At 35.9% G+C, this 15,153-nt stretch overlaps 1 protein-coding gene across 21 annotated transcripts in view; it reads right to left on the bottom strand.

Moving 5' to 3' along the window:
- FIP1L1 (factor interacting with PAPOLA and CPSF1) overlaps window positions 1-15,153 on the bottom strand; it is a 75,941-nt gene that overhangs the window by 33,768 nt on the left and 27,020 nt on the right. For 13 of the 21 annotated variants that reach the window (XM_021939140.2, XM_021939142.2, XM_021939144.2 and 10 more), the window contains one exon: window positions 8,310-8,417. The exons of the other annotated variants lie outside the window; for them this stretch is intronic. In XM_021939140.2, the coding sequence (XP_021794832.1) occupies window positions 8,310-8,417 (108 nt within the window). The remainder of the gene's footprint in view (window positions 1-8,309; window positions 8,418-15,153) is intronic. 21 annotated transcript variants of the gene reach the window in all.

The following is a 15,153-nucleotide window of genomic DNA, read 5'->3' as shown; positions in this document are numbered from 1 at the left end:
AAAATCTCTTTTCCATATTGGACTCAATCATCTAGTAAAAAGCTAAGAAATTAACCACTCTGGGTGTCTGAGTTGATGTACAGTTTAAACAGGCAGTAAATGTTCCCAAAACCTCTACCCTCCTCCTGGCACAGTAAATGAATATAAAAATATCTCTGAAGTTACAACGGAACTTCAGTAAATGAATATAAAAATAACTCTGAAATTAAAAAAATTATCATGTTTTGATGATTCTGATGTCCAAGAAAGAATCCAAGGGCTCCCTGCAGAGATGCAACAGAAAGTTTGAGATGACAAATCAGGGCTAATAGAAGATAGACAAAAGGCCATAAATTGATCTCTGAAGGTCAGGCTCATGCATGTAATCTCAACACTTTGGGAGTCTGAGGCGGGAGGATTACTTGAGTCCAGGAATTCAAGACCAGCCTGGGCAACATGGCGAGACTCTGTGTCTACAAATAATTTAAAATTTTAGCCAGGCATAGGAGCACATGCCTGTGGTCCCAGCTGTTCAGAGGGCTTAGGTGAGAGGACTGCTTGAGCCCAGGAGATGAAGGATGCAGTAAACTGTTGATTGCGCCACTGCACTCCAGACTGGGCAACAAAACAAGAGCCTGTCTCAAAAAAAAAAAAAAAAAAAAAAATCTCAGCTGCTTTTTCTTGGCAGCCAAAGCAAAGGACATCATTAATAACAAATGTCTTTAATGTGCATAAGATTAAAACAAAGCTTTTGCTCTAAGATTGTTTTTCCCGGTAATGACAGCTAGTATTTATGGAGCGCCTACTATGTGCAAGGTAAGCACTGTTTTAAAGACTTTATATATTTTTAGTCTTCATGATAAACCCATAAGGTAGCAACTCTCATTACTGTCATTTTACAAACGAGAACAAACGAAAAAAATTCTCCTCTGAGTCTAAGAGAAAATGAGTACAAGACTACAAAACACAGTAAGAAGTACATTTTACAGAGCAATACAGTACCAGTACCCACATTACATTAAAAACTAAAAAAGGTTCATGAAACAATACTTAAAAAAGGAAAAACAGTGACATTATGATAAAACGTGATTTTATTAATATTTAAATATAGCATAGGAAAAAAGAAAAATAATACAAAAACAAGAAATAATAGTTGGGACCACCAAATTGTTTCACAACCCACTAATGGACTGCAATCTCATGTTTTCAAAAATACGGAAATAAACTCTCCAATATTCCTACCAAAAAAAAATGGAATTTTACAGAGCTGTTTCTCAAAATGCTCTTTAACGCCGAGTAAAGCACAACAATGCCCAATTCAAGAAGAGCAATTTAATTAGGGGAAGCAAAACAACGTGGTCTGCATATCTAGCCCTCTTAATAGTCAGGCTTGATCTAATAATCTGTGCTTTTGAGAATAGTTCAAGTTCTTAACTAGCTACATGGTTCTCTAAAGAATCAGGACGTCCCTGATTTCTAAATAAATACATATGTATACATGTAATTTTCAGGCAAAAGTCCAGAGTTTATAGCAAATTTTCAAATTATTTTGCTTGAAATATTGCTTGAAAGTTCATAACCATATTGTAAAAGAATGGATGAATCACATAGCAATGTAGACATCTATGAATGTTTTCTCACAGAAGGGCTTCTAGTAAGAGCTGGGCAGCAAACAGTTCAAAGGTCCATTCTCTGAGAAAAAGCCTAGAATGTGGCTACCTCATATTCCCAACTTGAAAAGAGGTGCACTTGTTATGACATTTAATTCAGGTCACATAAGCAAATAGATGGCTGTAAACAGTTCTGCATGGAAATTGTGTAGCATCTTTTAAGCAACTTTAGGAAAGAGATGAGCCTTAAAAGACATATAGGATGGATTTAGGCACACAGGATGGGAAGGTAAAACATTTCAGATGGAGGGACAAATATGAGCAGAGAGAAAAGATGGAGGGGGGCAGATATGTGCACAATTTCTACTTAGCAAATATATTACCTATCCAACTGCTTGCAACAGAAGCATCATGCACCTTTGATAGTGGTTACCAACCAAAAGACATTCAAAGAGGCAGAAAATGTAAATCAAATGAGAAGCACATAAAGAAAAAGACTATGAGGCTGTAAAATGCTATGCAAATATCAGTTCCCATTAACTACATCTATCATTTTACTTCAAAACTGTAGGTGCCTAGCTATCATTTGATTTTAATCTTTATGCCAACCCAGAATCAAGTCTCTAAATCAGTGGTTCTCAACCGTGCCTGCATATCAAAATCCTGATGCTCAGGGTGTACACCAAACTATTTAAAATAACATTTCTGGGACCCAAGCATCAACACTTTTTTGAAGCTTCCTAGGTAATTCCAATATAGTCAAAGTTGAAGACTACACATTTAAGGGCATGTTCAAGAGACTGCTAGACATTTTGTTCCCTCCAGAAAGAACTTTTAAAGTAGTTAAATTAATATTTAACTATTTATTTCACAAAAAATTTAAAGTCATATCCACCAAGGTAAGAATATCATTGATTACATATTTTTCTACTGATCTTTTAGTTTTGTGGTACTTAAGCCCAGGAATTCAAGATCAGCCTGGGCAACATGACTGGTCTGACATGGTACTGTTTCTATACCTGTGTGTACGTTTTACTTTCACAAGCACAAGAATAATTTTCTCTATAGTATATACATAATTTATAAAGAAAATATATTCTAATGTTCGAGTAACAATTAATGAAAAATCCCGTCCAGAAAAAGAACCCAGTCTAAAATAAAAATCACAGAATTCAAAACACTTTTCTAGACATACAATTTATTTTCTATCAGTACTATATTTAAAGAGACTGATAAAGCCCTTGATAAAAGAGGAGATATGACACTCACTGAGTGTCTGATTTATCTTTTTTTTTTTTTTTTGAGATGGAGTTTCACTCTTGTTGTCCAGCTTGGAGTGCAATGGCATGATCTCGGCTCACCGCAACCTCCTCCTCCTGGGTTCAAGTGATTCTCCTACCTCAGCCTCCCGAGTAGCTGGGATTACAGGCACATGCCACCATGCCCAGCTATTTTTTTAATTTTTTTTTAGTAGAGACGGGGTTTCTCCATGTTGGTCAGGCTGGTCTTGAACTCCTGACCTCAGGTGATCCACCTGCCTCAGCCTCCCAAAGTGCTGGGATTATGGGCATGAGCCATCACGCCAGGCCGATTTATCTTTCAAGCCCTGAAATAGGTGCTTTCACAGCTTAGAACTGATTTAATCCTTACAAGTACATCACATTTAAGGTATATGGGCCGGCATAGTGGCTCACACCTGTAATCTCAGGTGTGATTTGGGGATCTGGGAGTTTGGGAGGCCGAGGCAGAAGAATCACTTCAGTTCAGGAGAGATCAGTCTGAGCAACATAGTGAGACCTCATCTCTACAAAAAATAAAAAATTAGCCGAGCATGGTGTGCATGCCCGTAGTCCCAGCTACTCGGGAGGCTGAGGTGGGAGGACTGCTTGAGCCTGCTAGTTCGAGTTTGCAGGGAGCCACGATCCCACCGCTACACTCAACCTGGGAAACTGAGTGAGACTCTGTCTTGAAAAAATAAAGTACACGTCCAATTAGTTTCATTTTCACATATGTGGAAAGAGGCTCTTTTGCATTATAAAGTGGCAGCACCAGGATTCAGGCTTAGCATAACCAACTTCAAACCCCTTCCCTTCTTCTTCAACAGTGCTTAGCATACTAATTTCCTGGGGTCTGAATTTTTAAAATGTCAATTTTTAAGCCCTATTTAAAACAACAAAAAACCTTGAATGTTTAAAGGTGAAATAAGCCCAAATTTTACTCACTAGAGGACACGAATGTGTTTAAAAGTGCAAACAAGTTTACTCACTTTTGTATAGAGCTTGGAATAAAGCTCTACCTTCCATATTTATGCTTAATTTCATGCTTTTAAATGTATCAATGATAGGAAAAGACACAGCTCTACAAGAAACTTAAAAAAAAAACTAACAACCACAAAGGCCTTCATATGTCCAATAACATAAAATCTTACAAACTACACACTATAGCAACATGCATTCAGAGCACTTGATCAAATGCCCCGAGGTACAGGCACATCTTTTCAGTACAGTGTCTCATCAAGACATAAAAGGAGATAGTCAGAGGAAGAGGTCATTCTTAGATACAATGTTCATTTAACATTCAGTTTTATTATAAGTATTGTGTTTAATATAAGAAATACGTGCATTTTGTATTTGTGATTCAACATTGAAAAGCAATTTTTACTATTCATTCAAGAGTATGAATCAGTTAAAAAGCATTCTAATATAGGAACATAAGCTTAAGAAAAATAAACTATCACTTGAAAATTAAGAGGAACAGAACTTGGTAATAAAAAATAGAAACAAAATAAAAAAACAAACTGTGCATTAGGATATGTTTACAGCAATTATCCATACTACCAGTTTCAATTTCCTACACTCACTAAAACTGCTTCATTCTTCTAATTAGTTTTACAAGAGTTAAAATTTGAATTTATAAAGCAAACTTATACCAATAAAATGCCATTGTTAATACAGACAGATTTAGCTTGAAGAATACTGTTATAGTTTGAAAAACACTTATAGATTTGGCTTGAAGAATACTGTTAAAGTTGGAAAAACACTATATTATGCAAATTAATAGTCACTAGCATATGATAAGGCCACAACTTAAAATACAGTAACTGTTATTTATATATTTTTTTATTTAGAGACCAGGTCTTGCTCCGTCACCCAGGCTGGAATGCAGTGGCATGATCACAGCTCACTGCAGCCTCACCTGTCCAGTAATCCTCCCACCTTATACTCCCAAGTAGCTGGGTCCACAGGTGCACACCACCATGCCCAACTAATTTTTGTATTTTTGGTAGAGTCGGGGTTTTGTCATGTTGCCTATGCTGTTCTCAAACTCCTGAGCTCAAGTAATCCACCCACCTCAGCCTCCCAAAGTGCCAAGATTACAGGCAATGAGCCACAGCGCCCAGCCCAAATATAATAACTTACGAAAAAGATCTTAATCATTATTTACTTGCTCTTTACAAACATTTAAGCAATGCCTCAAACTCTACACTTGTCAGTTACATTAACTACAAGAGCTGGAATCTAGTTTTTCTTACACTACCAGAGAGTGAGAGTGAGAGAATGTGTGTGTGTATTTTAAGAGGAAAAGTAGCCTGCTGAGAAAGAGAGAGAGGGGGGTACAGAGAGAGGGGGGGGGGGGGGGGGGGGGGGGGGGGGGGGAGAGAGAGAGAAAAAGAGAGAGAGAGAGAGCACGTGCGTGTGTGTGTGTGTGTGTGTGTGTGTGTGTTTAAAAACAGAAAAAGTAGCTTTTATCCAGGTTATCTGTTTTTGAAATTTTCTTTTTTCTTTTCGAGACAGAGTTTCACTCTTGTTGCCCAGGCAGGAGTGCAATGGCACAGTCTCGGCTCACTGCAACCTCTGCCTCCCAGGTTCAAGTGATTCTCCTGCCTCAGCCTCTCGAGTAGCTGGGATTACAGGCAAGTGCCACCAGGCCCAGCTAATTTTTGTATTTTTAGTAGAGACGAGGTTTCTCCATGTTGGTCAGGCTGGTCTCCAACTCCCGACCTCAGGTGATCCATCTGCCTTGGCCTCCCAAAGTGCTGGGATTACAGGCATAAGCCACCACACCCAGCCTATTTTTGGAATTTTCTAAAGCACAAAACACATAATGAAAATACAGCCTCAAATTTCCTTCCACATATATTCCTTGAGACTAATTACGAAGTCAAAGTGAGGAGTTTTTTGTTTCCAAAGCATCTTTTTTAGAGAGAAGTAGGTATAGATGGAGTTGCTAAAGATAAAGCACTGAGATGTATCTCTTTCAGATATGGGAACCAATATTTTCGCTACAAATTAGCCATCTGATGTCCAAAAATAAAGTATTATATCTAAAGTAAAACAATTTAAAATAAAACATTCTAAGTCAAATAGCTGATATAAAAGGAATTTCAGATGTTAAAACAACAAAGCCAAAGAAGCAAAAAAAAAGTTTAAAATTACATTGAAAATAACATATTTTAAGTATTTGGTTTTTTTCTTTTTTGAGACAGGGTCTCACTCTGTCATCCAGGCTGGTGTGCAGGGGCGTGATCTCGGCTCACGCAACCTCCACCTCCGGGGTTCAAGTGATTATCCCGCCTCAACCTCCTGAGTATCTGGGATTACAGGTGCCCACCACCACGTCTGGCTAATTTTTGTATTTTTAGTAGAGACAGGGTTTCACCATGTTGGACAGGCTGGTCTTGAACTCCTGACCTCAAGTGATCCACCTGCCTCGGTCTCCCAAAGTGCTGAAATTACATGTGTGAGCCACCATGCCTGGCCTATTTTAAGTATTTCTATGCCTTTGTCTATGGAAGTGGACTTGCCTGAACTATCGGTACTACAAGCCAGAAAAGCAGGTATTCTAGTTCTGGTTTTGCCTCTTAACTAGCTGTGAATTTGGGCAAATTCTCTAATTTCTCAAATCTCTTTTTCCATTGTAAACCAAGGACTAGTTTCCCTTGTAAACCAGGGACTAGTCAAAAAATAAAGAATTTCAGGTTTGAAGAGGCTTTCCAAATTACACCGTATAACTCTACTATGTTACAATTTAATGGAGGCATAGGCATGTTAGGAAACTTTCCTTAATTCACACAGGTAGTTACTGACAAAACTAAATCTAAAATCCAAGTCCAATACTTATGCAATAAAACAGTTGTAAGTTTAAATTTCTTTATCAATAGCATGATAAGTTTATAAGATCTTGTTGTCTGGCCCTTTTAGGTTCAGTAAATAGGCCGTGCACACTGCCAGGTTAAATATAAATCCAAGTGTTTCTCTATGCAATAATCGAGTTAGTTTTTATACAGAAATTGTATTAGTACGATTATGAACTTTTAGGTTCCACGGAGATGTTGAATGTGAAAAGACTCATACACTTCATTCTACACTTGTCAGATCTAACCTTTATTTAAAATAACTCTTGAAATTTCTATTGGTTTTTCAAGTAGATTTTTAGTGTTCAAAGACAAATCAATATTACATAATACATAGATAAAAAAATCAACGAGTACTTTCAAAATAATAAGATGAAAACTTTCCTTAACCTACTAAAGCAACAAATGCAACTGACACTATTCTAAGAATGCAGGTAATATATTTTTATCTACATTAGTTACTAGACTTACAATGTAGATATTCTTACTTTGAGATGTATATCCACTTTTAAGAATGACTAAGCTTCTTTCCTAATAGGAAATACTTACAACTCATGTGGAATATATAATTAGGACTGTATAGAAAACGAAACGTAAGAAAATCAAATTTTGGTAGTGTTTCCTCCCTTTTCTTTTAGGTGCTATGATCAAAGGTATCTGATCACAATTTACATTTATATTTTTTAAGTTTTTAAATTAAAACAATTGTAAATATATTTATATAACATTGAGCTAACCAGGTAAATTGCTTAAAATTCTCTAACAAAAGCAAAACAAAAACAAAATTACCCCTTGTATACCATAATTATTTAAAACCTCAAATGATAAATTAGGGAAGTATTCTGGTCTGCATTTTGAAGTCAGGTTATGAAAGCAATCTCTCAGATTGATCACTGTAGGTAATGTACTTTCATATTGGAACATAGTTGCTTCTCATTGCATCCCTTAAAGATGAAGTTATTATTTCAATTTTCAGGCTCGGAGAAATTATAATATCCATTCAAGGTTGTATGCTTTGTAAATTTAAGATTCAGAACACAAACCAAAATTCAATGGAGGGTAGATCATTAACAAAAGCATAACAACAATAAAGGAAATAGCATATTCCAGGGCAGCTACTATGTCCACTTAATGATATCACAGGTTTTTGCACTATAGTAGGGTATAAGATTGGAAAGATTCAGTAGAGTCAAATTTTACGGGTCCGAATGTAAATACTGGCTCAGAATGTTAGGTTTTATTTGGTAAGTAGTGAAAAGCACCTGGGAATTTTTTAAAAATGGGATGTGGTATGAGAAAGAATTAACCTGCAGCAAGGAGGAGGAAAAAAAAAAATTACTGAGCATCCATTAGCATGGTTCAATGTAATTCATTAAATATTATAAACGGCCAGAAAGATGGGTGGCAAGACAAGTGCTGGGTCTTGATTTATAAGATAACTAAAAAACCTACAACTGTACCCTGAAAATGCGTAATTTGGAGGGTAAAAATATGGTACAGTCAAAATTTATTATCTTACTATTAAGGCAAAACAACATTGATGATCTACACATCAGGGAGTATCCAATGTTTAAAAATAGCCTTACCTTAGATCAGGTGATTCGGCCCTCCCATATCGATCCTGCCACTTCCCAACGCTTGAATTGGCTTTTCTGGAGGCAGTACTTGTCTGAGACTGAGAAGAGGTGCTGTTTCTGGTGAGATAAATTTTCTATGTTTTTTCTTACATATTGTTGTCTCTGACCCCCCTTGTTCTGTTTTTTTTTTTTTTCTTGACATGCTTTTTCTAAAGTCTTTTAGTATGTTCCTACAATATCATTCTCAAGTCATATAAACTACTTGCTGTGGTACTAAGTATTTAAATATAGATGTGCTATCAACACTTTATTAACTCTAGAATATTTTTAGAAATATTCTTCAACATAGTATGATGTCAATGCAGAAATGAGAAAAGAACTAAGGATTTACATCAGGTTACAATACATTATTTAAAAAATACATTTCTGTGCCTCTATGAATTCTTAACATTAATTTTTGCAGTTTTACAAAATCTTACTCAAAATTTTGGTATTTCTTTCCCTATATTCTTCAACAATGAATATAAGTATCGTTAGTGCGACCGGTTAACAGCAACACTCTGACGTGTTTCATAAAAACCTATACTACTTTTATAAAAAAATCCATTTCAAAATAACTCTTTCAAAGTTCCCCAAAAAGTTAATTTTATCCCTGTTGACATACTTCATAAAAAGTTCAGATATGTGCACTACTGCCAATACTTTACAGAACTAATAAGATGCTCTTTCAAAGCAAAAGGACAGATATACATGTTTATGCATCTGCTTGTTTATGTAAAAAGAAACAGGAAAAATAAACCAGAAACTAAATGAAATCTGTTCTGACAGGAATAAAAGAAACAGAGAAAGGTGTGACAAGTTTCTATATATCTTTGGATACTCTTGCCTTTGGAACTGTCAGATGTTTTAACGTATGCAAAAAATAAATCAGTGAATGTGGAAGGAAAAACAAATGCTAAAACTGCATACAAACAGATACAGTGAACCAAATTATATATTTTAAATTATTAATAAAACAACTCTGTAGGAAACTTCTGAACCCAATATTCGAACTATATACCCTTAGCTTAAAAAGAGACAAAGAAAAAACTGTAAACAAATCCTTAACTCTACTGAATAGGTTTTCTTATAACAGTAAAAGTTCTGAATCCGTTATATGTGTAATTTCAAGATTCTGGGAGCCAGGTTCTTTGAGGGGGGGAAAAAAAAAAAGGAGATGCAACATGGAATAGGGAAAGGGAAACAGGAATAAGAATCCTGTGATGTTCAAATGGAAGTAAAAGAAACATGATGGTTTCATGACTAAAATGTATTTTAAAAAACACACATGGCCATTTCATCTGGAAAATGCTAATTCTTTCCTAGCTCTGAGTGCTGAAAAGGCCTGGAAATAAGGGTGCCCTAGTATAATGGGCACAGCTAGCACCCTGAACTTGTTTTTTAACTACCATTCCCCATTAAAAGGAATCAGAGTGCCTTTGAAAATGGCTGCTTCTAAGGAAGAAACAGGGAAACTACAAGATAAGCCTGGAACATCCTGGTAATGCCAAACTATAAAAACAACCTTAAAAAAAAAAACAAAACCCAGTGGAGACGTATCAAAAGGTCACGGAGCAACTTTGAAGAGGAACAATTTGAACATCAAAATGAATTTCAGTATATATAAATCATACATATGGTTTAAACACCATGTATATAAATAAGCTATATTTGTAAGCCACACATACATACTTTCTCACACATAAAATAAGAATTTATGAGTCTAAGTGATAAGTGGTGGAGTGGGAAAGCTCATTTTTAAAGTAGAATGCCAACTAATAAATGTTAAGAGAAATAAGAGTTACATAATCACTATTTTGCAGCCATTACAGTAATAACTGACTAAAGAAAATATTTTCACTGGAGCTAAAATCCCTAAAAAGTTTGAAGAGGAACAAGTTTAGTCTTTCCATAAATTACTTATTAAATACAAAGGAAAAAATAGTAACTTTGCAGTGCAGAAACCCAAAGGACACCACCACAACGAAGTCATTAGAATTATCATTACTAATAAAATAACATGACAAACTGACATCATGTATCTCCAAGCCAATACACTGAGAAGAGTACATCATCACTTACATAGTATTCCTGCCCAAAAAGCAAAACCTGAATCTAATCATGAGAAAATATCAGGCAAACCCAAGAACAATCTACTCAACAACTAGATTGTACTCTTCTAAAATTCAGCGTTAAGAAATACAAAGAAAAGCTAAGAAGCTGATCCAGATTTAAGAAAAACAAAATGATAAAATAGTTAAATTTAATGCGAGAAACTGGATTAAGTCCTAAATCCAGGAAGAAAGATTGCCATAAAGCATATTGGGATAACTTGCAAAATTTATAGCCTGCAATTAGATGAAAGTACTGATTCACTATTAGATTTTCTGCCTTTGATAACTGTGCCATATGATTATCTAACAGAATGTCCTGGTTCTCAGGAAATACATCCTTAAGTACTTAAGAGTAAAGGGGCATGATGCCTACAATTAACATTCAAATGGCTCAGTAAGAACAATGTTTCTGAGAAATTATGATGCAAATATGACAAAATGTTATTAACTGGAAAATCTGGATAACAGTATATGGAAGTTATTTGTACTTTTTTTGCAATTCTTTGTTAAGTTTAAATTTTTGTCAAAATAAAACTTTTTTTTAAATGACAACAACAAATGAAGGAGGCATAATGGGGACTTTTGGGGGTAATGAAAACGTATCAGTCTACATCCTGATTTACAAAAGTATGTTTAGTTTATAAAAATTTAACCAAGATGTACATTCCTGATATGCCACTTTTCTGTATGTATTTCACAAAAAGATGAAAACTTCTAAAGATTAAGCAAAGTATTCCGATATATTAAATATAAAATTTTACTTAATGCCAATTTGCTGGGTAGTACAAAAAGTTGGAAACCCAGCATTTCTATTGATAAAGCATGAAAAAATATTTTTAAAAGTTCTGTGCAAGCATATCAATACTCATCTATACACTAATAAGGCAATCTAAGATTTTCAACAATGGAAATACAGTGCTTAGGTCACTAGTACAGCTCGTTTGTCTTAAACATCTACTGTGCGTCCTGTATTATGTCTTAATGAATAACATTTACTGTTTTCTCCCTAAAGTCAATACAATTTTACTTTCAAAGATGTCTATCCAATCTCCATAAATATAATGAATAAAACAAAAACAAATATTGTTATGGGAAATATTTCACAATGACTGAAAAGTATCCTTTTTATCAAATGGAGTCCAGAAAACAAACTTCCCTAATGAGTTGTGGCTACTGGCCTTTACGTACAAAAGTGACAGTATGGACAACGTAGGTAACTTCTATAGGTAGCAGTGGTAATTATTCATTTTTGGTTTACTAGTGAAAGCCCTGCTAATTTTTCCATCCTTTCTTTACCTCCTTTCAGCTTTCCCTTACCTATATTTGCCCTCCATCTCTTCTTAGGCAATGGCCCATCATTACAGTAACTCTCTCAAGTAAACGCTCATGTACCTGTCTCCTTCATTCCTTTTTTATAATTGCCTGATACATCAACTTCTGTTAAATTCAACTCTAGCTAATCTGCATGAACACTCATATACCTGAAAAGAGTAACAGAAATATCCAAAAAGCAGCTGACTTGTCTCATTTTAAACCCATGGCCATTAATCTCGAGAAAAGTTGAAAATACACAGCAGTCCCCCCCTTATTCTTGGGGGATATATTCTAAGACCCTCAGTGGAGGATATATCCTAAGACCTCCAGTGGATACCTGAAACTGAAGATGGTACTGAACTCAATATGTACAATGTTTTTTCTATAAATACATGCCTATAAAATTTAATTTATAATTAAACACAGTAAGAAATTAACAAGAATAATAAAAGAGAACAATTATATTAGGTGAGTGAAAAAGTAATTGCGGTTTTTGAACTGTTGGGATCTGCAGTTTGGTACTGGAATACATTCTTAAATAAGTGGTTATGTTACACATCATTTTAATGGGCATTTCTCACTTTATTTATTTATTTTTCTGCTAATGACTTATTACTTGCTGTTTATTTTACGTTTAGACTATGGAAATGATGTCAGACAAAAAGCAAATTCGAGTAACTTTCTTATTCAAGTTCAAAATGGGTCATAAAGCAGCGGAGACAACTCGCAACATCAACAACACACTTGGCCCAGGAATTGCTAATGAACATACAGTGCAGTGGTAGTTCCAAAAGTTTTACAAAGGAGACGAGAACCTTGGCTGGCCATTGGAAGTTGACAACGACCAACTGAGAACAATCATCGAAGCTGATCCTCTTACAACTACACAAGAAGCTGTCGAAGAACTCAACAACCATTCTGTGGTCCTTTGGCATTTTAAGCAAATCAGAAAGGTGAAAAAGCTCAGTAAGTGGGTGCCTCATAAGCTAACCGAAAATCAAAAAAATCATCCTCATGAAGTGTTGTCTTACTCTACGCAACAACGATGAACCATTTCTCTATCAGATTGTGATATGCAATGAAAAGAGGATTTTATATAATGACTGGGGATGACCAGTTCAGTGCCTAGACAGAGAAGCAGCTCCAAAGCACTTCCCAAAGCCAAACTTGCACCAGAAAAGAATCATGGTCACTGTTTGGTGGTCTGCTGACAGTCTAATCCACTACAGCTTTCTGAATACCGGCACAACCACTTCATCTAAGAAGTATGCTCAGCAAATCGATGAGATGCACCAAAAACTGCAATGCCTGCAGCTGGCATTGGTCAATAGAAAGAGCCCAATTCTCCTCCACAACAATGCCCGATCACATGTTGCACAACCAATGCTTCAAAAGTTGAATGAATTGGACAACAAAGTTTTGCCTCATCCACCATATTCATCTGACCTCCTGCCAACCAACTACCACTTCTTCAAGCATCTCAACAGCATCTTTTTGCAGGGAAAACGCTTCCACAATCAGTGGGATACAGAAAATGCTTTCCAAGTTTTGTCAAATCCCAAAGCACGGATTTTTACACTACAGGAATAAAGAAACTTATTTCTCATTGGCAAAAAATATGATTGTAATAGTTCCTATTTTGATTAATAAAGATGTGTTTGAGTCTAGTTATGATTTAAATTTCACGGTCCAAAACCGCAATTACTTTTGCACCAATCTAAAAACAATCTACTATAATAAAAGTTATATGAATGTGGTCTCTCTCAAAATATCTTATTGTAACATACTACAGGTAATTGAAACCAAGGAAAGCGAAACCCAGATAAGGAAGTAGTACTGTACAGTTTCTCTGTGTCACTCATTCCCATCAGCATATAAAAATACTGTAATTCTCTCATCTTGAAAAAAAGGCATCTCTTGACCCCACACTTCACTCCAGCTGCCCAGCTACTCCTTTCACCTAGTTTATTCACAGAGCTCCAAAAACCTATTTCAGACCTCTTTTCTTCTCACTCAATGCTATCTTCCAATGGTCTCTTATTTCCAACAGCCTCACTCTCACCAGATAAGTCTGCATATTATTTTGCTGCGAAAAATGAAAGCAAACAGAAGAGAACTTTCAATTATTCCCACTCCATTATCCACCTACCCATCTGCACTGGTGCCCTGTATCCTGCCTTCCCTCCTGTTCTTACGAATGAATGGTTCATGCTTCTACTTAAGGGCAACTCCTCCACTTGCATATTACATCTCATTCCTTTGGCTTTATTAAATGACATTGCTCTACAACTTCTCTGTCTTACATCATCAATTTCTCCTGCAGTAACTCATTCCCATAAATACACAAAATGCTGTATTATTATTTTTTAGACAGTGTCTCACGCTGTCGCCAAGACTGGAGTGCAGTGGCGCGATCTTGGCTCACTGCAACCTCTACCTCCTCGGTTCAAGTGACTCTCCTGCCTCAGCCTCCTGAGTAGCCTGAACTACAGGTTTGCGTTGCAATTTTTATATTTTTATATTTTTAGTAGAGATGGTGTTTTGCCACATTGGCCGGGCTGGTATCAAACTCCTGACCTCAACAGATCTGCCCATCTCGGCCTCCCAAAGTGCTCAGATTACAGGCATGAGCCACAGTGCCCAGCCAATATGCTGGGTTTTTTTGTTTTGAAAAAAAACTTCTCCTGATCCCACATTTCCCTCCAGATACTGTCCCATTTCTCTGGCCCCCAAAGAAAGAAAATAGTCTTCCAAAAAGTGCCCATATTTTCTTTCTAATTCTTTTCCTCCCACTCTTTCTTGAATCCATTACAAAGTCTTTTAACTTCATTTTATACAAACGAAAATGATCCTGGTTAGGATCACCAAAGACCATGAATAAAATCCAACGGTCATTCTTAGTCTTTATTTTCTTTACCAATCAATTGGATTTGATATTTGACAGCTGACATTTCTCCTTCTTGAAACACATTGTTTTCAAGACATACAGTGGGTTTTTTTCCTACTTCATTCATCATTCCTCCTTATTGGTCTCCTCTTACTAGTTAATGCTTATTTTCCTGACATACAAGGGAGTGCCCCAAGGCTGTCTCTTACCACTTCTCCATCAATACTTACCTCTTTATTCCATTTTGTAGTTTCATTTAAATAATATGTAAACACTGATTATCCTAAATTCATTATCTCCAAACCATACTCTTCCCTTCTACTCCAGATCCATACAGCCAACTTCCTACTCAAATTTCCCACTTGCATGTCCAATAGGCATCTCATTTTTATTATGTTCTACACTGAACTCTTGGTCTTCTTCCTCCAATAACCACTCCTCCTTATGGTCTTTTCCACCTCTGTAAATGACAAAACCATCATTCTGGTTCAGTTGATCA

This window comes from Papio anubis, chromosome 3, assembly GCF_008728515.1.
Source record: "Papio anubis isolate 15944 chromosome 3, Panubis1.0, whole genome shotgun sequence".
NCBI classification, from domain to species: domain Eukaryota; kingdom Metazoa; phylum Chordata; class Mammalia; order Primates; family Cercopithecidae; genus Papio; species Papio anubis.
Note: the sequence above shows the minus strand (reverse complement) of the source record. Positions and strands in the feature narration are given on the sequence as shown.